This window comes from Cataglyphis hispanica, chromosome 21, assembly GCF_021464435.1.
Source record: "Cataglyphis hispanica isolate Lineage 1 chromosome 21, ULB_Chis1_1.0, whole genome shotgun sequence".
Classification (NCBI taxonomy): domain Eukaryota; kingdom Metazoa; phylum Arthropoda; class Insecta; order Hymenoptera; family Formicidae; genus Cataglyphis; species Cataglyphis hispanica.
Genome location: NC_065974.1, coordinates 1272689 through 1298984, shown reverse-complemented (window position 1 = coordinate 1298984; position 26296 = coordinate 1272689). Strand labels below are relative to the sequence as shown.

At 40.3% G+C, this 26296-nt stretch overlaps 1 protein-coding gene across 10 annotated transcripts in view; it reads left to right on the top strand.

The window, feature by feature from the left end:
• Window positions 1–26036, top strand: part of LOC126857443 (transcription factor Sox-2) — a 264526-nt gene extending 238490 nt beyond the window's left edge. For 7 of the 10 annotated variants that reach the window (XR_007688507.1, XR_007688511.1, XR_007688506.1 and 4 more), the window contains one exon: window positions 25876–26036. Coding sequence is in view for 2 of the 10 variants with exons in the window: in XM_050606873.1 (XP_050462830.1) it covers window position 25876 (1 nt within the window). In the remaining 8 variants the exon portion in view is untranslated. Of the gene's footprint in view, window positions 1–18845; window positions 18973–25875 lie in introns of those variants that run through there. The other 3 variants (XM_050606872.1, XR_007688509.1, XR_007688504.1) reach the window with 3 other exon arrangements.
• Window positions 26037–26296: the final 260 nt, after the last annotated feature.

The window sequence follows — 26296 nt, the reverse complement described above, 5'->3', positions numbered from 1 at the left end:
TCCTCTTAAAAAAACTCATATACAAACGGTTCAAAAGAGCCGCACCGGAAAATCGTCGATGCTCGCCCGTGACGTCGAGATTGTAATCGATCCCGGATCCCTACATCATTGTTTCAACAAGGAGAAAAACCGTCGATCATTTGTCGGCCAAATGAGCTGACGATGATCCGAAAACGGTCCACTTAAGATAGCATCGTCATTCCTCGCGAGGTGTAAAGATATTTCACGGAATTGCACGCCATTTTAAGAATTCGTTACCGTTTTCGTGATTAATCTTGCGCGATGTCTGTGACCGGTACAATTTTTCGAACCATTTTTTTTTTATTTTTAGAGCAAATGTCCAGTATTTTTTTTTTTTTTTTGAGAAATCTTATACGTAAAATCATTGATCGCTAACAATTGAATAAACTTGAATAATATTATTTTTTACATTATATTTGTGTTGAAAATTATCTTTTTCATGTACAACTTTAATTATTTCGTTCAGCATCGCCTTTTCAGGAGAAGAGAAATTTTCTGTTTTTGCTGTTTCCAATTTTTGATAACAACCTGTTATTGCAGGCGATAGTCTTTCGTTGTAAACATATGGCGACAGGAATAATCAAAAAACACTATTATGTCTTATTTACTTCAAGGACAAAGGCACTTGTTCGGCAAGTTTTCGTCGGTCCTATTATAACGAAAGTAAGCCGATTAGACACGGCATAACAGACAACAAAATTTCAAAATCTTAACCCTTGTTTCACGCTGAAGAGCTAATCTCTTGTCGTGTTGATTATGCGATAAAACCGTGTTGTCTGCGGACATGATCAAGAATTGTCGCTACAACATGTATGCATCTTTCATGCAAATTTTATATTAGAATTGTTTTTCATTGAAAAGAATCCGAAGCGGATCGTTTGGAATTAATTTAAATTTATTTTATATATTCTAATTAACAAATATCAGACATTATATCGTTTTACACGCGCTAAGTACCTTCTCTCTTTAATTGGCTCTTTCTTTTATTATAAATAAAATATATTTTTCTCGAAAAGAATTTCGCATATATTCCACGAAAACAAAAGTAAATATAATAAATTTTTTATAATTTACTTTTAATAATAAAGAATTCAAATTAGTTTTGGTGACAAAAAATATTTTAAAAAATTAATGTAAGAATAATTATAAAGATAAACATATTTTATTTTTATGTTTATGGGTGTTTGTGGCTTTCTTAATTATTTGCCCAACCCTAGCTGCATCATCTCGCGCGCGATTCTTGTCTCTCCCTTTTTTTTTTTCCTAAAATATTACGTTATACTTTTTGGGATGAATCACATCTCAACTAGCACACACACCTGGCGAGTTTAGTCAGCCATCAATCTTAATCATCCGCAACGTGTTGAGAGAAATATGGCCCTCCCAATGCGAGAGACTCTTATATAAGAATAATAATGAGGGTCGTAGAGCATATCTATCCCGGCATAATTACGGTACGTAGCATCATTAGCCGCATCATAATTATGATATCAATATTACAAATAGCACAAGTTTCAAGAGAGGCGAACTTGGATTAAATTTAAAGACACAGAGATGCTTCGCGAACAAGTAGAAAAGTAGAATCGAGAATTCCTTGATAGAGACGAGATACTTGTAGGGAGATCTAAACAAATCGTTAGGATAAATTTGGAATAATTCCACGTTTTCGTATATGACATGACGTTGGGTCAACAGGTTGTTCTTCAGCTGGCCGACTTCCGGCTGACTCCTCGCGAGGAGAGGTAAGAACCGACGCCTCTCAATTGCGAACGATTTAAGGCCGCCGTTGGCCCCGACCTCAGAGGCAGCCCGCAAATGAAAACTTTCCCCATCTTCTTTCGCCAACTTCCGCGAAAGATTCCCGTATGGGTGAAACTTCTCTTCCTCCTCCTCTACCCGCGTCCCCTTGCGTTTTTGCTCGGTTTCTACTTATTTCCGTATGCGAGAGCTGCGGTTCGCCGGGCAATCGTGTTTCCCGGAAAACTTCTCTAGCGAAATGTGCCGTGCAATAAATTTTATCCGCGATAGGCCCGCGTTTAAGCCGAGAGAGCGACGAGTGTCCCGTTTATCTTCTGTTACTTTTAACCCGGCATTCCATGCTCATAATGCACATATGCATATATGCCGGAAGTCAATATAGAAAGTATGCCGTCGTTTCGCGTCAATAGCTGCTGAAATTAAATCAAACACTTCATACGAATATAAGAATATCTTATGGATATTAAATCAATATTCATTTTTTTTTCCCGATTAATTTCAATGTTTTTAATCATGTCTGCTATCATCGAAAATTAAAAGTATACATCGCGAAGTAGGAAATGAAACGGAAGGATACAAGTCTTATCTCTATCTCTCTTGTGTCTTACTAGAACATTTCGCAAGATTCATCGAAGAATCTTAAGAACGATGAGAATGCGGATCGATGAGTCTATATCCTCGCGCGGAGGATCGAAGAAGTCGTGGGGGAGGGTGATGGAGGAAGGGGAGGGGGACGGGGGTAAAAGGAGAGACGATAGGAGGGATGGATGCTCGACGTCTAATCTGTCGGCAGTGATCAGGACTCCGCGTATCGATGATGAAGTCTCCGAGACCTTTGAAGTCTGCCGTACGTCGCTACGGGGGGGGGGACCTGCAGCCGTTCGAATCCCTCCGAGTGTCTGATCCTGCTGATCCTGGTTGCGCACGATCGTTTGGTCTGTCGGCGGTACCTATCCCCTGCGCTGTCTTAATGCCTGTCAAAAATTAAAGCTCTTGCTGAGGCTAAGGAAACATGCTGGGGAAAAATACTAATGATGCAGGAAGCGGGTGTAGAGCTACGTGTGTTTCTTTTCCGAGAATCCGGTAAAGTTTTAACCGGAAGGATAATCGGAATAATGCGCTCCACAATCATGGAGTCTCTTTCGACGTCGAAAGATATTGTTTAGATTGTTTTAACTGGATAAAAGTCTCAATTTGAAAAATTTCTCGAATAAAATTATTTATTTATGTAAATAATATATATAATGTATGTAGAGATTGTTTGTCTAAAATTTAAATATGTGTGTGTATGTACTACTTTGAAAAATAGAAAAAAAAATTAATAAACAAGTGTTTATACGACCAAACTGGCAATTTATTGTTTGATTATTATATCACGACGTTTCGATCATATGGTTTTAGTCCTTATCAAGTGAAACTAAAATTACAATACAATAAATAATGATAGTCATGTTACAAAGAAAAAAATAGGATTAAGCAACTTACGTTATAATTAAAAAGTAGAAAGAGAAAAATCGAAATGTCAAACTGACATTGTGTCAACCACTATGTTTGGAATACTGAGATCAACTAAACGACCTTTATTAATTTATCGTATATGTTGTTTAAATTCTCTGTATCTTTTTGGGAATTAATAGTGTTGTCAAATTTTTTAATAAAAAACATTTCAGCTATTTCTCTCTTTCTTACATGTTTATACTTAAATATACTTAAAATATCGGACTGACAGTGGTTTACAATATACCTAAAAAATTAAATTCACTGATTAAACGCGGCAAGGATAGTTTGCCTATTAGCAATAGAACGGAGGTTGTTTACAAAATAAATTGTAAGAATTGTAGTGTAGTGTAAGTTGCTTAATCCTATTTTTTTCTTTGTAACATGACTATCATTATTTATTGTATTGTAATTTTAGTTTCACTTGATAAGGACCAAAACCATGTGGTCGAAACGTCGTGATATAATAATCAAACAATAAATTGCCAGTTTGGTCGTATAAACACTTGTTTATTAATTTATTTACTGGCGACATTTTTAAAATTAAACATAATAAAAAAAAATTAATTTAAACATTTAAATATTTATTCAAAATGAAATTTTTATTTTAATTTATTATTTAATCACTCAATATACATATGATAAGATAATGACAGTTGAAATAAAATAAAATAACAAAAAAGATGGCATCTAATGATAAATGCTTTTTCATGTTATTTTTATTTTTACACGTTTTAAATACAAGTAAAATAATTGAGATTTGTAGAGTAAATTTGGCATATGTAAATAAATTCATATATTTTTTTATATATTAGTTTAAATAAAATTAATTTTATTTTTAACTTAATTTGTTTGATTTGCATATTAGCATAATGTAAGATATATTAAAAAAAATTTTAATAAAATTTTAAAATAATTTTATCTTTTCAATGTAATAGAGAGAGTTTTTGAATAAATAATTTACTCTATTTAATTCACAAATAGTTTCCAAACACTTTCTTTAAATTACAAAATAAAATTAAAATATATTACAATCAATATATATGAAAATATTTAAAGAGATAATAGATCATCATTTATTTTTGTTAGACTATAATATTATATTATTTACAATTTTATTTTTCAATAAAAAAACAATTTTACATTTGCTAAAGTTCTTTTATCCAGTTAAATCGAAAAGTATCATTACACGTGTAGTTTGAAAGGTAGTCGAACAACGTGGCGCAGATTTTGTTTTCGAACTAATGACATTGTTCTTCAGTTTTGTCCCTTGCCACTAATGCATCGAACGTGACCTTTGCGCGTTCGTTTAGTTAGTTCCTGCACTGATCTCTAGAATCGAAAATCCTCGAGCTCTGCGGGAGCTGTATTGAAAGGAAACTACATCCCAGCTAGACAAAGTTGCCGACCATAAAAGTGTCCACCCCAATGGCCGATGTTTGGTTTATGACAGAATTTTATGCCGAGAATACTCGGCGGGAGGGCAAGGGTACCGAGCCAGGTAAGATTGTTGCTCGACTGTCGTTTTTCATCATGTTTTGCCGTTCTTCCTTTTCTCAGTCATCTGTCTTCCTCTCCCGCACTTTCCTGTCCTTCAGCTTCTTCCGCCCTTTTCGCACTCTTTCCGGTTCTAGTCGTTTAATCGGTACGTGACGTTAAGATATACACAATGCGAAGCATACTCAATTGCAACTAATTCCACTGACTCGTTGTTTTTCTTTGTATTGTCACGTTTTTCACTGTTGCGAATTTAGATAAATAACATATGTTAATCTTTCGAATGTTAATTGCTATGTTCTGCTAAAATATGCTAAGATATATCCGGTAATCGTCTTAAAAATTTTAACATTTTCTTTCCAATATTTTTTGTGTACAAAAATTTCGAATAAATTATATCTTTCAAGAAACTATTGATTTTGAATAATCAATAGTTTCTTGGAAGATATAAATATTTTAGTTTATTAGTTAGACTATTAATCTTGTCGTTCTGGATATATATATATATATAATTATATTAATTAACTTTCTGAAAATATATTTTTGAATTCATTTAATCCTATTTACAAAATTGTATATATAACTTTATTTAATATAATTTTCCATTAAAAATTTGTTAAAATTTTTCATTAAAACATTTTTTTTTTTCCCAAGTACATAGCGATATACGATTTATAATTGTAGACTCGTCATATTACGAATAGCGGTCCTCGGGAGAATTGTTACATCTGTTGATTTAACGGACTAGAGAGAAGTCGATTCGTAGTTTAGATGGACGTTTTGTCCGACGACCTATATTTATTGGCCGTCAGAAGTTTGAAAAACAGTAGGTAGGATTGATGAGAGAATGGCAGTGTTTTGAATGAGGCGGTATAAACAGATCCTTTTAAGGACGGGATTGTGTTCGCAGTATCAAGTTAAACATTTCAACTTTTCCTCTATGCTTTCCTTTCGCGAGGTCACACTTTTCGTTTGATCGCAATTATATTCTCTGTTCATAATGCCTACTGCTTTGCATTTATACATGCAAACTTAACTTTCCGTCGTTGTTCCTTAGTTGAATATTTTAGGCAAATTATATTCAAGTTCGCTTAATTAATTCAATTCTTTTTTTTTTTTTTAAGCATCGCATATGAGTTTTTTTATTATTTCTTTTTATTTTGTTTTACGTTTTTTTTTTTTTTTTACATATTTTATATTTTCTATAACATGCTTTTTTTTCGCAGTGAAAAATTTATTTTTGCCAAGAGGCAGGGCTAATCGATTTTAACGTCGAGGCTTTTGTTCGCATTCGCCCCTCGTACGCAATTCGTGCGAGCGAGTGTTTGATCCGACGGCGATCCGGGTATTAGCGCTTTCGTTATCGGGCAGATTTCATTTCGAATCCGGTAGTAGGGACGTAGATGCGTTTAGATAAAAATAGCCTCGTAAAAGAGGCCGCTCGACCTGGTTCCCGGGAGCAAAATGGTCGGGTTCCCTCGGCACTTTCTACGAGCCCCCGCAAAGCTGCAGCGCTTGCCCCGGCCGACAGATACCCGGTGTCGATATCGTATTCGAGCGGAAAACGAAATTTTCGAATGGAAAACGCGAACGGCTGCGATAACGAGTCCCCGTCGATTCCGATCGCGTGCGCCAGTAACAACGAGCCAGTAACTCGTTCTCGTATCTCGCTCTCGGGAGAGGGAGATGGAGGGAAGGAGAGAAAGAGAGAGAAACGCGAGAGAGACACACATAAACCACCTACACCTTTGCGATTTCTCTCATTCTCTCTCTCTCTCTCTCTCTCTCTCTCTCTCCCCTCTCTCTCTCTCGTCGCATCCACCGCCGACCAATGGCCGAGCACGTACGCTTACCGCCGTGCAAACTTCTCTCCCACGATCCCGCGTTTCCATGGCTCGCCGGGTTTCATCGCGCGAGCAGTTTCGTTTCTCCCGGAATATGCTGGAATACGCGTTTCATCTCTTTTTTTTTTTTTTTTCTAGATCTCGATAGCTCAATTTCATTTCGTCGCTCGCGAATCTTTGTTGATGACGGAGTTGCACAATTGGAATCTAGCTAACGTTGAATTTAAGCTGTTTCTCTCTTGGAATTCTAGAGAGAGAGGGATAATCGGCCTAATATGTTAGCGGAAATTTTGTCGAATTTCTTTATATGTGTAGAGGCGTCGTGTTGATGCCCAATATTTCACATTACAAAAGGGATAAGGGAAATGAAAAAAAAAAAAATGTTGACAGATAATGATATGTATTTTTGTTATTTTCATTAATACGGCTGTAAAATAATTTTTGAAATGAATGCTAAAATTCGCACACACATACACGCATACTTGAGGTAGATTGGATGCCGATCGATGCAACTCGGCGCTCGGTGCATTATGCACCGGCGAATCGGACGCGCGATACGTTTATTAGGATGGACAATCGTCGTCGCAAACCATTCTCGGCCTCCTCGTCCGGCAAGTTTGAAAAGCAGGCAACGCGGTCGCGTATTGACGAGAAGATATTTACCGATAAGGCATCTATGCAACGCTCTGTCTGGGCGACACAGATTCAACGAGTGCTTTTAACGAACCCGAAGGAACCTGCTAGCATCTGTGTTAATGTTAATTCGGAGAAAGCGTGAAAGTTTGCTTCAGCGTAAGCACAGTAATTTCAGGGCAAATCTGGTTAAAACTTATTGTTAATGCTGAGAGTTGGTAATTATTTCGAAATCAATTCGATGCATGAAAATTCCTCGGATACGTTATGAAAATTGCAAATCTTTATTAAAGATTAAACGCAGATGATTTTATGACATTAATATCACAAAAATCAGTTCTTGCATAGCAGTCTACTACTTCACGATTTTCTTGAAATTTTTATTTTTTCAAATCTCATCGTTTACATTAAACATGTCCACGCAATATTTAATGAGAACACATTTTCCTAATAAAAATATTTAAAATAATCAGAATATCGAATCCTGCCGTATATCGTGTCGAATATCGGGAGTATTCAAGGACTCGAAAAATCGGCGAAAATCTGTCGAACGGAAGTTTACGTCGTGATGTATCGAGCTGTCGACATGCGAATTTCGTACGCAGGAATTTCGCGAAAGAACGGCACGAGGACAAGTTGCCGGCTGCGTTATCGAACCCTTCGACGTTTTCGATCCTCGCGCGGTCGTAACTTCGATAGCATCGAGTTGTAAAAATGATATACACGCGCCATGGAATTCGCCATGATGTGCATTCCTGTGGTGGCGCACATTGGACGGAATCGTGGAATTATTCGCGGCTTTTTTTCTTTTCCTCGTTAGAAAGACATCGGTGTAATCGAGTGCTTTTTACGTGCCATATATATAAGTAGATATTTCAGGATGCTGAATTAATTACTCTCGATTCTACACGTCTTGGATTTTTTTAATCTTTTTTAGTCTCTATAAATTTTTAGTCTCTATAAATAAGCTTTGAAATACGAGAGAAAATAAAATTTTTTATTTATTTATTGCAACCATATACTGCATGTAGTGAGTTTATGATTCTTGGCTGACGTGACGTGAAGTGGAGATTTTGACTATAAGGTCAAGTGAAATTCTTCCAAAGTGAAAATTATTTCGAAGCTCGATTTAAAATATAAATCAATTTAAAAATTTGCAAATTGAAGCCCTTTTTATGTGCCAAATATATATATTTCGGGATGCTGCATCAATTAGTCTCGATTCTGGATATCTTGGATTTTCAATCTTTAGTCTCTTGGTACAAATAAGCTTTAAAATACGAGGGAAAATCAGAAATTTTTTCTATTTAATTATCTATTTAAATTTTCTATTTAATTATCGCACGTGAAGTCAGACTTTGATTGCAAGGTCAAATAAAATTCTTCCAAAGTGAAAGCCATTTCGAAGCTTAATTTACTGAAAATCTGTATCAATTTGAAAATTAATCGACGTTTTTAACTCTGATTTTTTTTTTTTTTTCAATCAAACAATACATTTACAAAACGTGATAATATCTACATATATTTTTATATAAGACAATTCTACTTCCGTGAAAATTCTCAAATGATCACCTTCAATTTTGTTAGACAAGCAAAGTTTGACCGGGCAAGTTTGGTCCCTTTCGTCGTCGCCACTTTGTGTTTTACTCGCACGTCGGGGTATCCGTTCGTGGAAACTCGAGTCGCCGTAAGAACTCGACGACTTTCTGGAAGGTGACGCTCGTGCCGGCGTTAACGTTTAGACGGGTATCCGATACCACGTCTCGCCATTGTAACCCGAATGTCGACTGTGCGTCGAGACGACGCGAAGACGGAGTGGAGCCATCGCCAACATATATCTCGTGGACGTGCTCGGTTGACTCCGATACGGATTTACAAAAAAAATGAGGACTTAGAGAGAAAGCGGTGATGAGATTTAAAAGAATGTTGTCCCTCGTAAAAGCCATATGTGCATCATGTGTTTGACAGACGTGCCGATGTCTCGTGCAAAACCAAGGTGATTGTCTCTCTTGGATGCAACCTGTTTATCAACCGGTCTATAATCACTGATTATAGACATTGCATATGACACGTTAGAAAAAATATTTGCATTACTCCCCCTCTCCTTCCGCCCTCTTTTTATTCTTGTAATTATTATTTTCTATTAATTCTCGCGACGGACGAAACTGATTATTCTCTGGGGAATTCAAGCTTTTATATTCGATTCACCCTCTCAATTGGATTCCGCTAATCGCATCCAATAATATAAATTCGCATTCAATTCAAGTCCATTTGCGAAATTGTTGCCAAGTTCGACTTACGCCACTTGTAAAAAAAAAATAGTAGACGGTACGAAACGCCCAGGCACCACCACTAATAACCGCTCGCACACGGCGCGCCGAGCTCCGAGAAATCGTAACCTGGCGTGTTTATCACCGAGCCGTGCACGAGGAACGACTTCTTGCGTGGGGCGTTAAAATCGTATGGGATTTTTTAAAACTCCACGTTCCGCGGGGACCGCAGGAGAGAGAAGACCCCCCGTCCCGCCACCCTACGCTTTACCTACACCCACGTCAACGCGCGAGAGCTTCGTAGAAAGTGATGCCGTGAAATGCTTACGCTCACGGTGCTCCCCGGCTCGTGTAGCAACGGTAATTACAGAACTTACGCGGAACGAGCCTTTCTGCGCCTTTTCCTCGCATCTTTTCTCCGCCCGCTTCGAAGGAAGACCGCATTTCCGGAAACGATAACCGATTTTGTCCTTGGAAAATATCAGTTAATAAAGGGAAAAGAAAGAACGCGAGAGATTAAATAGAAATGTACGACAACGATAAAATCTAATTTATATAAAAATAAAAAACAGATAAATTCAGAGAATGTCTTTTATTTTCTGCATCTTTTATAAGAAGCCTTTAATTATATTTGAAAAAAAAAAAAAAATCTTCAAATTGCGTATACTTGTATGGGAGAAATCGTTTCTTAACTGCGGTATTTTCGCAATTTGAATACGCGAGGTACGGTAAATTGTAAAGGCAAAGGGTGACGATAAAAATCGCAGAAAGAATATGATGAGATTTGGAGAAAGGGCCAAGGACGAGCGCGAACTACAGGACTTCTTTTTTTTTTCCGGCCTCTCCTTCTTCCGTTCCCTATCTTTCCCTTCTTATCCTCGTTGTGGAGGGCCAAGAGGTGCGCAGTGGGGCCGTTCATCAGAGGCAACTTGTCATGCCGTTGGGCATCGGGCATAAATTCCACTCGGTAATGTGACAGGTCCTTGCTCCTACCCCTGAGAAAAACCATCTTACGGCCTTGCGCTACCATCTACCGGGTGTTCCTGAACTTTTTCTCCTCGATTTCGACTTAATCTAAACACTCGAACGAAAAAATATATCGATACATGATCGAAAATGAACATATACGATAAAAGCAAGATATCGATTTTTCTTTGGTTGTTAAATTCCGCGAGCAATAATTGAAATTAATTATTATGGAGTCGCCTGCTAGTAGATGAAAAAATAATGAATTATTTGATCGCAAAAAAATATCGTAAAATATGAAATTGTGTGAGATATATATATATATATATATATATATATATATATATATATAAATGTTATTATTATATTATAAATTCACTATGTGTGATAAATATACATACAACAGTAATATCGGAGAATCTATCAGTTTTTCCATCGGCAAAAAGATAATAAAATAGATCGGTCGACTAGTCACGGCACTACATTTCCGCCGGAAGTCGATAACGATCGTTACGATGTTCATGGCAGTGCAACGCGGATACATGTAAACAATTCTCATCGTAAACGACTCCACGACACGTGTCAATGCACGGAAGCGCGCTGCTCACGTCACGAAATGATACGATAAATCTGAGAGATAACGGTAGAGTCCCTGCTTTTTGTTACTTTTTGCTGCAGGAAAAAAGGAAGATTATCAGTTTTCTTTAGCATTGTTACTGAAGAGAGAGAAAACTTCTGCATCTCACTATTGCTTTGCGAAGGACGAAGTATCGAGAAGAAAGCGAAGGATAGTGTTGATTTAAAGTATCCCAAGCGCCAACATCCAATGTTGACATTGAAAAGCAAAACGGGCTTGAAAAGTTCTTAGGCATTTTGTAGTCGCTACTGTGCGCGTCACATCTACCTATTTACCTACCTACCCACCTGTGTTACAATATGTACACGAAGTATATTTGTATTTCGCGTGTGTATGCGTGCGTGTAGGTATGCGACGAGCCGCGAAGATGATGACGGTTCGCGCGCGGGAGGCGCGTGCATGAAAACACCGGTACTGAAATTTTATGTACACGCGTGCATACACGGAGGCAGACAAAGCCGCATTTATAGGTCACTATAAAGCTCGGGTTAGGTGTGAGAGAGCACCGCGCTGGGTCCGGGTACCTACCTATCTACCTAGCGCCGGTAGCGCCCTGCCACCGGGGGCGGCAAAGGCGACTTAATGTCCCCATTTGTCCCCGCGCGCGTTCTCCGGAGGCGATTCATCCTCGCCTCCCTTTTGTGCGGCCGCGCCTCCCCCAGGAGTCTCCTCGATGTCGTCCTATACAAACGACAGCACCGTATCACCTGACCGCTCCTCCTCCTCCGGTCGTCCGCCTTGAAACAGTAACTCGGAAGAAATTAACCGACCGGATTTTGCTCGTTCTCTTTTTGCGGTCTCGGCCAAATGAATTCATTCGAGACATCTCTCAGAGAAAGATACTCGCTTGTTTTCGCTGCATCTTTTTTTTTTATATCAGGTGAGCCGATCTAGAACTTTGCAACGAAAACGCGTAAAACCGTGTTTGCAGCGCATCTCGCGTACAAGCGGGACACAATAACGCGAAATTGGCCGAAATGGATATCGAATATTTATGTGTCGAGCCATTGATATCAATCATCCGCTATTGAGCTTTTACTCTACTCGAAAAGTTTTACGCGAATATCACGGATAATTGCTGCGCGAAGTGCGAGATCGACAGATGCGATGTTCGATTGACGATGCGATGATTAGGTTTATCTATCCGTCGACGTAATCTTATGTGGACGCACGTCTGGATACAGACAGACATTATTAAGTAAGATACGTAGACACGCGAATCGCTCGTTAAAAGGATTAAATCAGTAATCTCTGGCGTTAAGTTTCAACGCTCATTAGCTCTTCACGGACTTAGTCGCGGATTGAGTGTCCGTTAGGCCGGATCCGCGGACAGTTTCCGCTAGCGTTTCAGTTAATTCGCTTAATAACGTTGTCGTCCTTTAATAACGTTCGCTCCGGTCAGCTGATTCAACGTAACCCAACGGTTTGTCATCGAGAAAATCCGACATGTATATTATCTAATAAAATCAAAGCGTCATATTTTTCACGAATAAAGGAAATAAATATAAACGTAAATAGATATAATGTTAAAATTTTTTAGCATATATATATATCTCACCGAGTTACCCAATCTCCAACTATAACGCGCACGGGCTTCGAAAATAGTTCATCCGGCACGGTAATCCGTGCACGACACGACGCGATATATCATCGCGCGACCGCGAACTGTTGAGATGTCGAGGTGTATAATACGCCGCGGTTTCCCAATGCCGTTCTCTTTCACCCTCGACGAGAGAGAGAGAGAGAGAGAGAGAGAGAGAGAGAGAAAGAAAGCGAGAGAATTCCTTTACGCGCGCTCGCTCGCGCGAGAGTCCTTCTCGCGAGGGGGACGACGCGACGACGCGATGTAATGGCGAACGGTAAATATTAATCTCGGGCGTTACAATGCGCGCATGGTCGCTCCGTCGTGGCCCCGAACCGTTGGCCGTCACGTCATTCCTCAAGCCCGGGCCTCTCCTCATCACTCTCCGGACCGAGCCGTGACCAATCCGGAATAAATATTGGCGATTATTAACTTGCCACGCGGACCACGGACTGACTGAGGATTTAGAAAAGGTGATGGAGGGCGGGGGGAGAAGAGGGAGACAGAGGCCACGTCGTACCAGAGGTGCAAGATGGACCACGCGGTAACGCGGTCCGTGTGAGATGCTTGAGACGTTAAGTGGTCCCATTAGCTACGTTCCTAGGTGGACCGTGGCGGCTCGATGATGCGCATTCCTTTGGTCATTCCGTCTACCTCGATCCCCTCCTCTTCCTCTTTTCCCATTGCCCCCGTGCGCATTAATTCTCACGCTGCCACGTGTGGCCACTAATACGGCGGACGGGAATCTAGATATTCTAGTGTCTTTCTGCGGCGAGTAGGGAAGACACTTAAACGTCATTTGCTTGTGAACAGATTGATAATTATATCTCAATATGTGATTATTTCTAAATTCATATAATTATTAAAGATTTTGTCGAAGCGATTATCGCGACGAACGAGTAAGCACTTTTTCAATCGAAAAGCCAGATGACCGATTGCCAGAAAAAAATGCGATACGAAAAACTCGCGAAGCATCGTAGAGAAAAGTCGTGGTGAGGTGGAATCATCGTATCCATCCTCGAATCCAACCATCGGACGACCATAACAAGAGATGGACGACGCGATGGTGTCAACCGAGTCGCCTCTCCTCGCGATCGACGCGAGATCGAGGATACCCTCTGGATGACCTCGGGGTGGCAGAGAAGAAGGTAAGCCGAGCGGCGTCCAGGTGTCTCTTGCGATAGACCGACAAAGGACTCGAGAGGGCCACTCGCACGTAACAGCGGGCAAAGTCATCGTGTCGTTTCGCCGGAGGGGGCGACTTGCGAGGAGGTCTCGTGGAAGGAGGACGGTCTAGACCTCTTTTTTCGACGGACAGGACGGAAGAGGGAGGACAAGAGGGGGAGGGAGGGAGGGAGGGGAGAAGAGGAAGAGGAGATGGAGATGTCACCGTCAGACTGGCCACGGAGTCGCGGCGAGTCAGCGAATTCCTCGTTCGTCGAACCATCATGACGACTTCATCCCTTTCTCCGACATTTTTTCGACTCGGCCACGGATGCGAGATTTGTGAAATATAAACTATTACTTTTGAATTATAAAATTAGGATGAGAGTCACTTAATCTTATGACCTAAATTATCTCCCTTGTACACGGAAAAAAATGTTTTCAACAAAAGTTTCATAGTTTTAGGAGGGAAATATAATGGCGTAGCAGAGTCCTCATACATTTTTTGTAATATTTTAATATTATCTCCATCTCTGTAAATAGAATTATATATACATTTCCTTATATATACTTTCAAGCTTTAATTGCACGTCTTTTCTTAAATGCAATTATATATTTTTTATATCAATTAAAATTCAGCTCGTTATTCATTGTGCTAAAATCTTAAAATAAAATGATTGAAAAGTAATTATTTTAGGTGTTACACATTTTACGTCATAACAAAATAAATTATAAAATATTTCGTAGAGATTGCCGCCGCGACTGTGAAGTGAAACTAAATCTGAAATTTTATTCATATTTCATAATCTATTGATCTTTTAATAATTCTATCTAAATATTTTTCTATATAAAATAACGAGAAGAATTTGTAACAAAAAATATATGGTTCAAAAAATGAAGATAATGTTAAAATATAAAAATGCACACTTTAAAAAATCTATTACATATATCATATTTCCCGCATGAAATTGTGAAACTTTAATTAAAAACATTTTTGCTAACTGAATGCGAAAGAGATAATTTAGGTCATAAAGTTAAGTGCTCCACCTTGTATATGACTATCTAGATAACTAACGATATAAAATTCGCGGTAAATATATGTATTCTCTAACTTAAGGTATACAATCGTTGCCGAATCGTGTACTATACTAAGTTTGAACTATGAGTGACATTATTTGAAAGATAGGGGACACAATTGCTCCGATAATGGCTATAATTATAATATACGAGATACGCAATCGTATAATTTACAACACGCAACCCTCGCATGTGCTCGATCGACATCTCTTCTCGCACCACACGCGCGCGCCCCGTTCATCAATCGCGCGCACAAGCTTTATTTTTGAGCCACCAAGGAAGATTAAATTTACACATAGTATCGCCGTGGAACAATGCCGGCGTTGTTTGCGCGGTGCGGTAAATATTTGAGTGCCATCCCCGCGTCGCGCTCGCCGCCCTTCCCCGTGCATCGCTCGGGCCTTCTGTTGGAGCTAGCCAAGGGCTCGAACCTTGTCAGGGTACATACTAATTCCCTCGGTGCACTCTTGCCGATCGATGTTTGCTTCCGCCACTTCGCCTTAATCGTTCGCGAATCGCGCCGTAATGATTATCGGAGCGGCTACGCCCACCGAGAATGATATAACCCGGTATCAATCTCTCCGACCATGCCTATCTAAAGTGTACGTGAAAGATTTTTATTCGTCATTCTAAAGAACTTTTGTGGAGAAGAATAATTTTACAAAATTTTATCATAGAAACATTTTGAAAATTTAAATGAGGTTTCTTTAGAGTTAATTTTTTTTTTTGGTTGTACGAAAAAAAAAAGTTGTTTTCGATTAATCGATCATCATCTCATCAGGGCTGGAGTCCCGGAGGCAAAAGAGTCGGTAGTAAATAAAAATCGCGGGTTAATTTTTTTCGAACAATGCCATCAGTGCTCGTGCTCGCCATTATGGAGGGTAGCAACCCTTTTTTTTATACTGTTCAATCTCTCCCGACTGAACGTAATTCGTGTCGCCATTCAAAGCGAAAGCTAATGGTATTGCTTTCCCCCGTGCGAGAATTTACGCGAAAATTTATCGCGATCTTGCCACGCAAAAGATTTATCTACCAGTACGACTGGCGAATGGGATCGCAAAATTAACTGTAAAAATCCGTATTGAACGTATTGAAGGAGTTAATATCTCCGCCTTTCTTTTTCAAATATGCGATAATTATAAAGCAAAAATGTTTGCGAAAATATAAATTTTTTAAATTTATTTTTAATTGTTGCTGCTCTCTTTGCGCAACTTTGCACATTAATTTTCATTATCGATGCTAATCATGTCTATGTTCATGGGAACACAAATAATGCGTAACAATTGAGTTGAATCATGGCTCTGATTGGTTGGCTCGGACTTGGTCTAGTCGGTCTAGTCTCTGGGTTGGTTGATAGGAACTCACTCCCTTCTCGCTCTCTCGTCGCGTTTTTATCCGCAATTTATTCTTGCTATTCAGTTATTTTGTCTCTTGACTCTCGATCTTTTATTTCTTTTTTCCTCTCTTTCTCACATTTCTTTTTATATACTTATATGCACGCATATCGCAGTCTTTAATTTATATTTCATTCAAATTTCCTTTTTTTCCCCATAAATATAAGAATCGATCTATCATCGCTATTTTTTATTTCGCGAAAAATACCAAAAAAATTTTGTATTTTTTTGGAACATCTCAGACATCATAAAGTTATGAAATATTGAGAAATTTATTCGCACTAGTTTGAAGTGTACCACATAATTGAATCTTATTGCATATATAATTTTTTTGTTACGGAATCGTACGTTAAATATGAGACAGTTCTTAAATCAATCCTCATCCGTCGTATTCTTGCACGCGTGGGCGTGGAATGCCTCGCGCGGCGGCAGGTAACGAACCAAGCTCATTACTCGTCGTCACGTGTCACTCGTCGTGAAATGAAGGGAAACGAGAAGAGGAATCGTCCGGGACGGCTATCCTCCTTGGATCGTCTCGTTACGGTCATTCGTCATTTTCACACCTCCGCGAGAACGATAAGCTTTGTACACACCTTGTTCGATATTGCGTTACGATTCGCGATTGCGTCATCGAAATTAAAAGCCTCGCGCACAGTAATAAGGCATGGGCAAAAACTTACTTTCTCATCGATCATATAATTTGAGACGAGGAACTAGAAACAGATTATAAAGCACAATTTAAATTCGAATTATTTATAAAAGTTAATAACTTGAGAATTATGTAAGATTGAATGTAGGAGACTTTAATACAGTGAAGCAGATGATACCGACGAGAAAAAACGCGCATTAACAGGTTGTCTATTCCCTGAAAAAAAAACAGAGAAAACTTGGAATTCTTAGGAATTTTTACCTGGAGAAATCATGAATTTAAAAAAAAAATTCTCTTTTTACTAATAGCTCTTATAAGCAGGTATGTGTTATGTAAAGTTAAAAAGTTTTATTTTAAAGCTACTCAATTTTTTCAGTACATTAAATAAATATAATCCTTGAAACTTAAAAAGCTTTTTTTTTATATGAGTGAAAAGCATTAGGAAATGCATACAATAAAAAAAACTTATTTTAAGGAATTGTCTCTAAAAATCTTCAAAATATTCTCTTTGTCTGGAATTTTGAAGAAAAATACCTGTGGAGGATCAGAGAATTTTCAGGGAATTTTCAGGGAATATTTTGAGGGAAAATTCTTTTATAAGATCTGAGTAGACACCCTGATTAAAACCACAATTATTCATAATCATCTAATTACTTCGTTAATGATGCGTGCCTCGTAATAGACGCGTGAAACGCGCTCATCGAGGCGTATAATGCCGTTACCTCCACCTCGCCCCGCCCCATTACGGCCATCCGTCATTTTCACATCTCGGAGTGATAGGAACGCGAGACGCTTTCGAGGAGAGGAAACGCGGCAATTGTGCGTCGCAGACGGTTGCGCGACGCGACGATGGCGATAAGCCTCGCCATCGTCGCGTCGCGTCGCGCCGCGCCGCGTCGACTTGTCGCATGTCGCGCTGCATAAAATTAACTCGCGAATTAGTCGCGCGCGCGCGCACACGCAAGTGTAGGCACATCCCCATGCATGCGATGTAACACTTCTCTTAAGACGTTGCGAATCGCGTCGAAGTTTATCGACGCTGTTAGCAATGACGACACGGCAGTGTTGAACTTGGCGAAAAGAAGTAAGGATGAATTATTCATATCGATAGATATCTAGAAGGAACAACAAGATAAACTCAAAAGTATTATGTAATAAGTGTTTCGCAACGATTATTCAATAAATTACGATCGGTTTGAAATGATAAAAATTAAAGTGTTTATATGCTATTAATAAATATAGTATAATTAATCAAAAATTGCTGTGTGATTGTAATATATTTATTTTATCAAGAAGACGAGCAATTTAGTTTTGAATTTAAAATAGAGACACGTTATATATGAGCATATATAAGCAAATAACAATTCGGAAAGACGTCTTTATATAATGTATCGTCGCTTTATCTTAATATCAACTGCCCTCGCCTGACTCACGCGTGATACTCGCATATATCACGCGGCATTCCTTCGTGCCACGTGACCTGCTCCGCTTGAAATTCTTTTGAAAAAGCCATCAATAACGAGAATATTTCATGAGTGATGTAATCGCTTTGACATAATTTTCTCTATACATAATTTTTTTTTTTAAATTAGATATGTTTTAGTTTAGATTCTTATTACAAGATCACTGTAAATATGTGTGCGCCCGCGACATCGTTCCATTCTCTTTTCTTTTATCAATAGCGATTCTGTCAAATCCCAAGACCTCTTTCAACCATAGTTGTTAAGTGTAGTTGATATCAATTTGGCATGTTTCCCGCGATGCGAAACGGCGGGCTAATTCGCCAGAACGGAAACGGCCGAGAAATGGAGGCGACCGAACTCGCTCTCAGACGCACGTTCTGGTGTGTGTTGCAGGGATTGGAACGCGACGGGCAACGTACGCGTGCAGGAATCCTGGCCGACGTGAACGACTCTCGCCGCGACAATGTCGAACCATTCCAGCACCGAAGGATCAGGCTCCTTGATTGTTTCGCGCGCTACGGTGAGTCTTCTTTTATCCTGAGAAGATTAGATCCAGCGAAAGAGAATCGAGAGCAAGGCGTGAAACTTACTAGACACTCGAGATTGATTGCTTCTGCTGGGAGCGCGGGGGCCTCTCTACTGGGTGTTCCGCGGACGTCCAGATCTGAAATGTAAGGAACGTGAGGGAAGGCGTTCTTTACATTTAAATGTAAATATTCACCGCTCGATTTTCTTTCTACGCTGTACAAACTCCGGAAAAGAATAAATAAATAAATAAATATATATATATATATATATATATATATATATATATATATATATATATAAATCGAAAGAGTATATTTTCTCGCGATTTCGATCTTCATTCAATATTTGCCGACGGATGTCCGAGCTGCTAGAATTTTAATGGACTCGATATAACGATCGGGGCCAGTTAAACGACGATCTGGGGCGTGACGGCGTCAATTTTTTCGTTCGCCCGTAGAAAGCCGATTTTCACGTGAGTACCCACGCGAACGGGCTCCGAGACTCGACTCCAGCTATTCGAACCGTCCATGAAAGTATGGCAAAATACGCGAAGAATCGTTTTTTGCGCATCTATATCCGCGCGCGCGGCCGCGCGACTGGCTCGCGTTATCTACCTCGGCGAACGCGATCTCTATCTCGTTCGTTTAATCGATCCATCCTATCGATTCTTACAACGAGTGGAGCGAGAGCTCTCTCACGCCGTGACCGATCCTCCGACTCGATTCCTCCGCGGCCGGCCGCCGGATTAAATCCGGGACGTAGATGTTTTGCCCCAGTTTCACTTGACAGGCCGATCTGCACGGCGAGTTTGTTCCGCTCAGGCAAACTAGGCGATTGGCGGCTATGATGGTCTGCCGATCGCTCGTTGGATCGATCGATTCGCTCTCCGTATCGCCAAAATCGATCTCGTCCTCACGATCGGCGCGCCTTGTCACCGCGATCGTTCCAGTCGCCGGCGTGGCAGTCGTTCTAATTATAAAAATAAGTTGGACGAAGGGAGAAAAAACGGCGAAAAAATCTCCGCCGCCGTCAGTCTCGGCAAGAACGGGCCCTTTCGTCGCGCTCAAACGAGTAAACTCGCGCTTCTACGCTCCCTCTCGAGAAGACATGCCGGTCCTCGCTCCAATTCCGACACATCGCTGCTCGTACGGAGGGAATGAGTCGTTCTTTGAGCAACGTCCAACGAGCAAATTGGATAGGCGGGGCGCAAAAGTCGGGAAAGCATGTGGAACCAACCGATTCCAAACTGATCCTTGACGATCCCTCATAATGAACGACATCTATACGATGTCGTGCGTTGACTGATTGGAGATAATACGCGAAGGAGAAAGCCGTTTCGAATTTTTAATCGCTTCTTATTTTTACGATAGTAGCTCGAACAGAAAAGTGAATTTAATAATGAAAGAAATATTATAGTTTAAAAATAATCTTTTTTTTTTTGTCGATTAAGGAACGATTGAGATAATTAGAAATGTCAATTGCGATTTTCAAATAAAATATTTATATTTTTCATTCTTTGTAGTTACGTATCGCGACACAACGCGATCGATTAAAAATTGAAACGTCAGGTGGTCGGTCGATGAGCTCGCGCGGGATACGCGGCGTCGCACCGACATCTCGGGTATCCCGAATTTTTTCGAGAGGGAAAGCTTCCTCTTTCGAAGGCGAAGACGGGAATGCGCCCCGTCATTCCACGGATCTTCCCGTACCGGGAACCTCGAAATGGAACCCCCGAAGTTCTCCATCGAGGGTGACAGCTATGAAATCGTTCGTGATTGCTCCTCTCACTTTGTAGCCCCCAATCTTCGAAGCTCCACCAAGTAGTTATCCGAAGGTACTGTCGATCAATTCTTCCCTCTGAATTTCTTCTTTCTGTCGAAAAATACAGCAAGAGTCTCGCGAGAAAAATCTGAATAGAAATTTTTGAAATACGAAATTACGTTTGATATATAAAATGATGTTAAAATAATGTAACGATATTGTAATGATACAACAGTCATAAGTTGAACAAAATTGATAAAATATACAATTTTTTTGGCCTTTGTTCTCCTTGCAGAATTAAATGCTTAGAAAATGCTATCGCTTAATTTATGTTTTTACAATCTGACTGGCGGCGGCCTTACGATCGCGATTTATCATAGTTTTTGATAAACATTACGAACGGTGTTTCGTCGCGTGTTGATAGTTTTTGCGAATCGCCCAAATGGCACGGCTTATTACGCCGATAATCGATTCGGCGGGTCTGCATCGCGGCTCGTTTCGCGCCGGCGATTTTTCTCAGGTGCGATAGTGCTGATTCATGGAAACGGCGGAGCGGGGGGAGGGGGGGGGGTTGAGAGAAGGGGAAGGCGCAGAGCGTCCTGGAAGGTACGCGCGGGTTCTCTTCGGGTGAGATTAACACGTCAAAGACGACGCGCCCTCTCTGTCTCAGCAGTTGCCTCGTAATTCCCGGTGGATACAGGACTAATGGGTTATTTCAGGTAATTAGCCGCGCCGAGGTCGTCGTTCCTTCCACGCGAAGGGCTTTCTCTCTCTCTCTCTCTCTCTCTCTCTCTCTCTCTCTCTTTCCGTCCGATTTCCTCGCCGTCTCTCCCGCATGCACGCGGGACTAATCGCTATTTTTTTTCCCCCCTCCGTAAGATGCTGGGTGGACACTTTCTTTAATTAGTCAGCCCCCGATGTGCTCTCGACGACTCACTTTCGCGTTGCTGCACGGCTCGCCATGCTTATAATTCAGGGAACGTAGTAGTAGTAAACGAAGGCCGGGGACTGGAGGGTAAATTGCAACAGTCATGGCGAAGCTCTCGGCGCCTTTCACAGTTGCGACACACTGTTACGGAGTTTCATAGTCAACATTGGCAGAATGCCTGCTGGATAATGGCAAATTCTCTCTGCTGCAGCAGAGACGCAACAGAATTCGTGACTATCCACCTTGGATCTAGTTGCACCTAACATAGTTGTTCCACATTTTGCAATTGAAATCGAAGACGCCGGGATTCGAGGAAAGGAAAATACAGTCCGTTTTCAATCGAAAAACAAAACTCGCAACAGAACGCTTCGCGTCTTAAATATTAATACTCTATACATTAACTGTAATTATCGTAATTCAATTCGATTCCTTTAACAAGGACTTGAATTAAATTCAAAGATGGCTCTTATAATCGATTTTTCAACGCATATAAAAGAAGCAGCGAATATTGTGATGCAGATTCTTCTCTCTCGATCGAATTAACAATCGCATGATTGAGCGATTAAATGCTATCGCGCGACCGCGAATTCGGCAATTATGGCCGCTAATGATGAGTAGCTCGCGACAGCTTTCTTCATACCTGAAGAAGGAAGGTCCGCGCGCGCTCGCGCGCGAAAGAGAGTATCCGTGGAAGGCGCGAGGCAAGGTAGATCGTCCGAGAAATCGGCTTTGCCGAGTCACGCTATATAACGAACTTCAGCCGGGTGCTAGTTCGAGACGAAGCAAAGCCTCCTTTCTCGTGAGTCGAATCCGAATCACGGCTAGCTGCAAAACGCGACGCAGTAAGAAGAAGATCGTTACCTTGAGGGAAAGATCAAGGGTCAGTTTTGCTCGAGAGAAGCGTCGTCAGCACGGTTAACCCTCGAGAAATCCACAATCGTTAACCACACGCTGCGATTAAAGAAAAGGCGACTTTTATCGTTCGTTTAATTGTCTCCCTTTATCTTCTTTGTTAAAGAAAATCTATTTATATCGAAACGCGCCCGAAAATGTCCTGTAAATATATAATAGGAAATCATTAAAGGCTAACAGAAAATCTTCACGTTACTGTCGCTGCTTTTCGTTTTCACGGACGTCTTGAAAATGCAACGAGGAAGACGACGCTCTCTCTTTCGGCGTGGCAATATTTCGGAGAAGAGGCACGCGCTCTCTTTCCCGAGGAGCCTTTCGTCCGAAATTAGATCGGCGTTTCTCCCGCGGCTCTTCGCGAGATCTCTCAATGACAGCCGATTAAGGACGATTCGCTGCGAGAACGGGAAGGAACGGGCATCGGCGAAACGTCGGCGCGGCAGGAACGGCCTGCTTCGTTAATTTCTGATTTTCCTCGGTCCGCATCACTTTTTAATTGACGCCAGAAATTGAACCAGAGAGCGGGCAGAGAACGCTCTGGCTGGCCGCGCGTCGGTTCTCGCAAAGTCATCCTCCGCTACCTCCTCATCGCCACCTCGCCTTTCTTTCCCTTCCCTCCCCTCCCCCTCCCCCTCCTTCACTCACCCTTCTTCTCCCCTCCCTCCCCTCCCGAAATCATTTACGCTAGTTCTCCACGTTCCAGGATCGGATTAAGCTGTACGCAAAGCGGAAGATTATACTGTCATAAGATTGTTCGCGCGACTGAACCCGCTTCGCCATTATTCGGAATACTTGCTTATTACATCAACAAGATGTTTGAAATCGTATTGTAACGTAACTGAAATTGAAAATTGGTGATACGATCGATTTTCCTCGCGAGAAAGATTAAAGATCACGGGTGGCATTGATTTTTCTGGGTCTTGCAATATTTTTTTATTATTAAACTTGATGTATTTCTTTCTTTTCGCCTGCAAATGATAGTTTTGTTCAATTTTTTTTTTTTTTTTTTTAAAGATACAATTATATAGCAATGATTTGAATTTTAAATTAACAACTCGACTTGCTTCCATTCGTAGTATGTAAAGTCTAATTTCAACGAGTTTTATTTATTCACATTTTACGAAATATGGTTTTCAGAGCAATCACCTTTTCTCCGCAAAAGACAAACGTTGCCGTACTACAAAGAGATATTATTATAGAGATACTATATATATATATCGCCTGGTGTCGATTGATTTCGAGTCTTTTTAGAGAACGAAAGGCGAAATGAAAGTCTTGCTATATATATATATATATATGTATTATTTTTAAACATGAAAAATCTCCAGGACAAGACTTCCGTTTCGCCTTTCGTTCTCTAAAAGGACTCAAAATCAGTCGACACCAGGGGACGTTTATATCGGGCTTCATAGCCCGCCGCACATTTTCCATCGGCTCGCCAGGTGTTCCTGTCCCGCCTGTCAGTTTCCAGCCCGCGGAGATGCTGCCAATGACACCGATCTTTGTCCCACCCGCGTCCGTCACGCGCCAGCTCGCCTCCTACCTTTTCCCATCCGTCGCGCGTTTTCCCGCTACTGTCCTCCGCTGCTGCAGCTCGCACGAGCGAATTGTGCAGCAGCCTGAACCGACCCGGGTTCCACCTGCCGCCGCCGTCTCGTCTCTCCTCGGTGAAACCAATGTCGCCTCTCCGCCGGACCGATCGTCGCCGTCGCGTCGCGTCTCGTCTCGTCTCGTCTCGTCTCGTCTTGTCTCGTCTCGTCTCGTTTCGTCTCGTCTCCATCTCTTCGTCTCCTCCAGCAGTCGTGGCTGTCATCGACAGGAGCTCTCGACTCGCGTAAAAATAATTACACTGAAAGAGAGGACTGGTGGATATTGCGAATCTTCGCTCACGGCTTTCCATCCGTTCGACGGCCATTGTGAAAAACGGATGGATAAACGAACGGACGGCTTAATAAGCTTGACACTGATAAAAATTATCGAGTCATAACGGGAAATGCCTACTGCGTGTTTCCTACCTTGTATTCTTAAAATGCGAATTCATTCCACAGCTTAAATATTCAAAATTTTATGCCGAATTGCGGCAAAAATCGATATCATTTATTCAAATAATTAAAATATATTTAATATTATATCATACACACAAATAATTATACGAATCATCATTTTATTATTTAGAATATTAATTTTATCGAATATTACATTCGATTCGGAATGTATTAAAGATTCCCCTCTGCTTGGGATCAATCGTGCTCGACAAGAAAGGCATTTCTCGTATAAAGCTCCAGAGTATATTGGATATTGCGAGATGCTGCATCAGATAATTAATCGTGATTATTAACAAGATAATACACGCGGCGTGAACGCGCGCGAGAAAAATGTTGAAAGCTCGCGGGACACTCGCGGGGAGGGGTTAATAATAAAAGGCTCGCAAACGCTTCGCTTCGGCACGCAGTGACAAACAATCATCGATCTGCGGAAACAATGATTCGCTGTGTGTTCTGTCAGTTTTTTCCTTTTTTTTTTTTAATATAAATCCCCAAAGGACCGGTAGCAATTGCAATCAGTAAGTTTATATTACCACTTCGTCGACGATGCCACCCTCTTCATCAACGCGGCAGCTCGTCAACAGCCATTTACATTCGGTTTTTGTTCGCCATTTACACAAAAGCGGATCGTTACCCTTTTTTCCCCAACTTTAAACAACTCTCGGCGTAACAAGTACAACGTGCTATTGAATTTTATCGGCTCGGTAAATATATATCAGTATCTCATAACTGGAGCAACTGATGTCATTTCACAACAGTTGTTGAAATATAAAAGGATGTGCGCTGTATGTTTCAAATAAATATTTCACGTTCCAATATGGATCATTTTTTTGCATTTCACTGCCACAAAAGCGATTACTCTGATAATTAATATTTAATTAATACTTACATACTGATATATAAATTTAATTGCTTTGTAATGCGATGATGTATTACATAACATTTATTTAATACATCTATATTGTGTATGTTATAGTAATTATAACATATACTATAATATGAGATTTAAAGTAGAATCGAATTTTAAATTAAAAATATTTTTAATTTTTATATTTCATTTTAATCGTTTATTATTCTCTGATTGTTAAAAAATATTTCTCATTCCTACTCTACTTTCTGAACCATATAAATAATTTTAATTTGATTTGTTTTCTAATCCTGATTATTCAACAATGCGTTACTATGTTATAATAATCTTAAGAGAATAATAATTCGACAAATCATATTTGACCTTTCGTTTGTTTTTTTCTAGAACCGAGTCGCTGCGCATCGAGACGCTGCCGCGCGGAGCTGCCCCAGCCCAGAACCAGTTATGAACATATGATTAAGCTCGTTTTAATAAGTTTTTATGTAGATCTTACGCGTAAGGATGTATAATAAAAATAAGTGTTGAATAAACGAGATACGTTGAGACACCCGTCAGTGATTTTTTCGTTGCAGCGAGAACGGTACGTATTGAATATTCTCGGATTTTAAATCGGCGTAGTCTCTTATTGCCGATTTGAATCTTGATACTTAAAATATAAATATTCGTGATAATTGAAAACAAAGCTAGACGTACACAACGGAATGCTATGATCGAAAAGTTCGAATGGAAAGTACGATGCTTCGACTAGATAGCTAAATAACCACGTTCGTTCCTTAACTTCTCTAACTGCAATCAGTAGGAATCG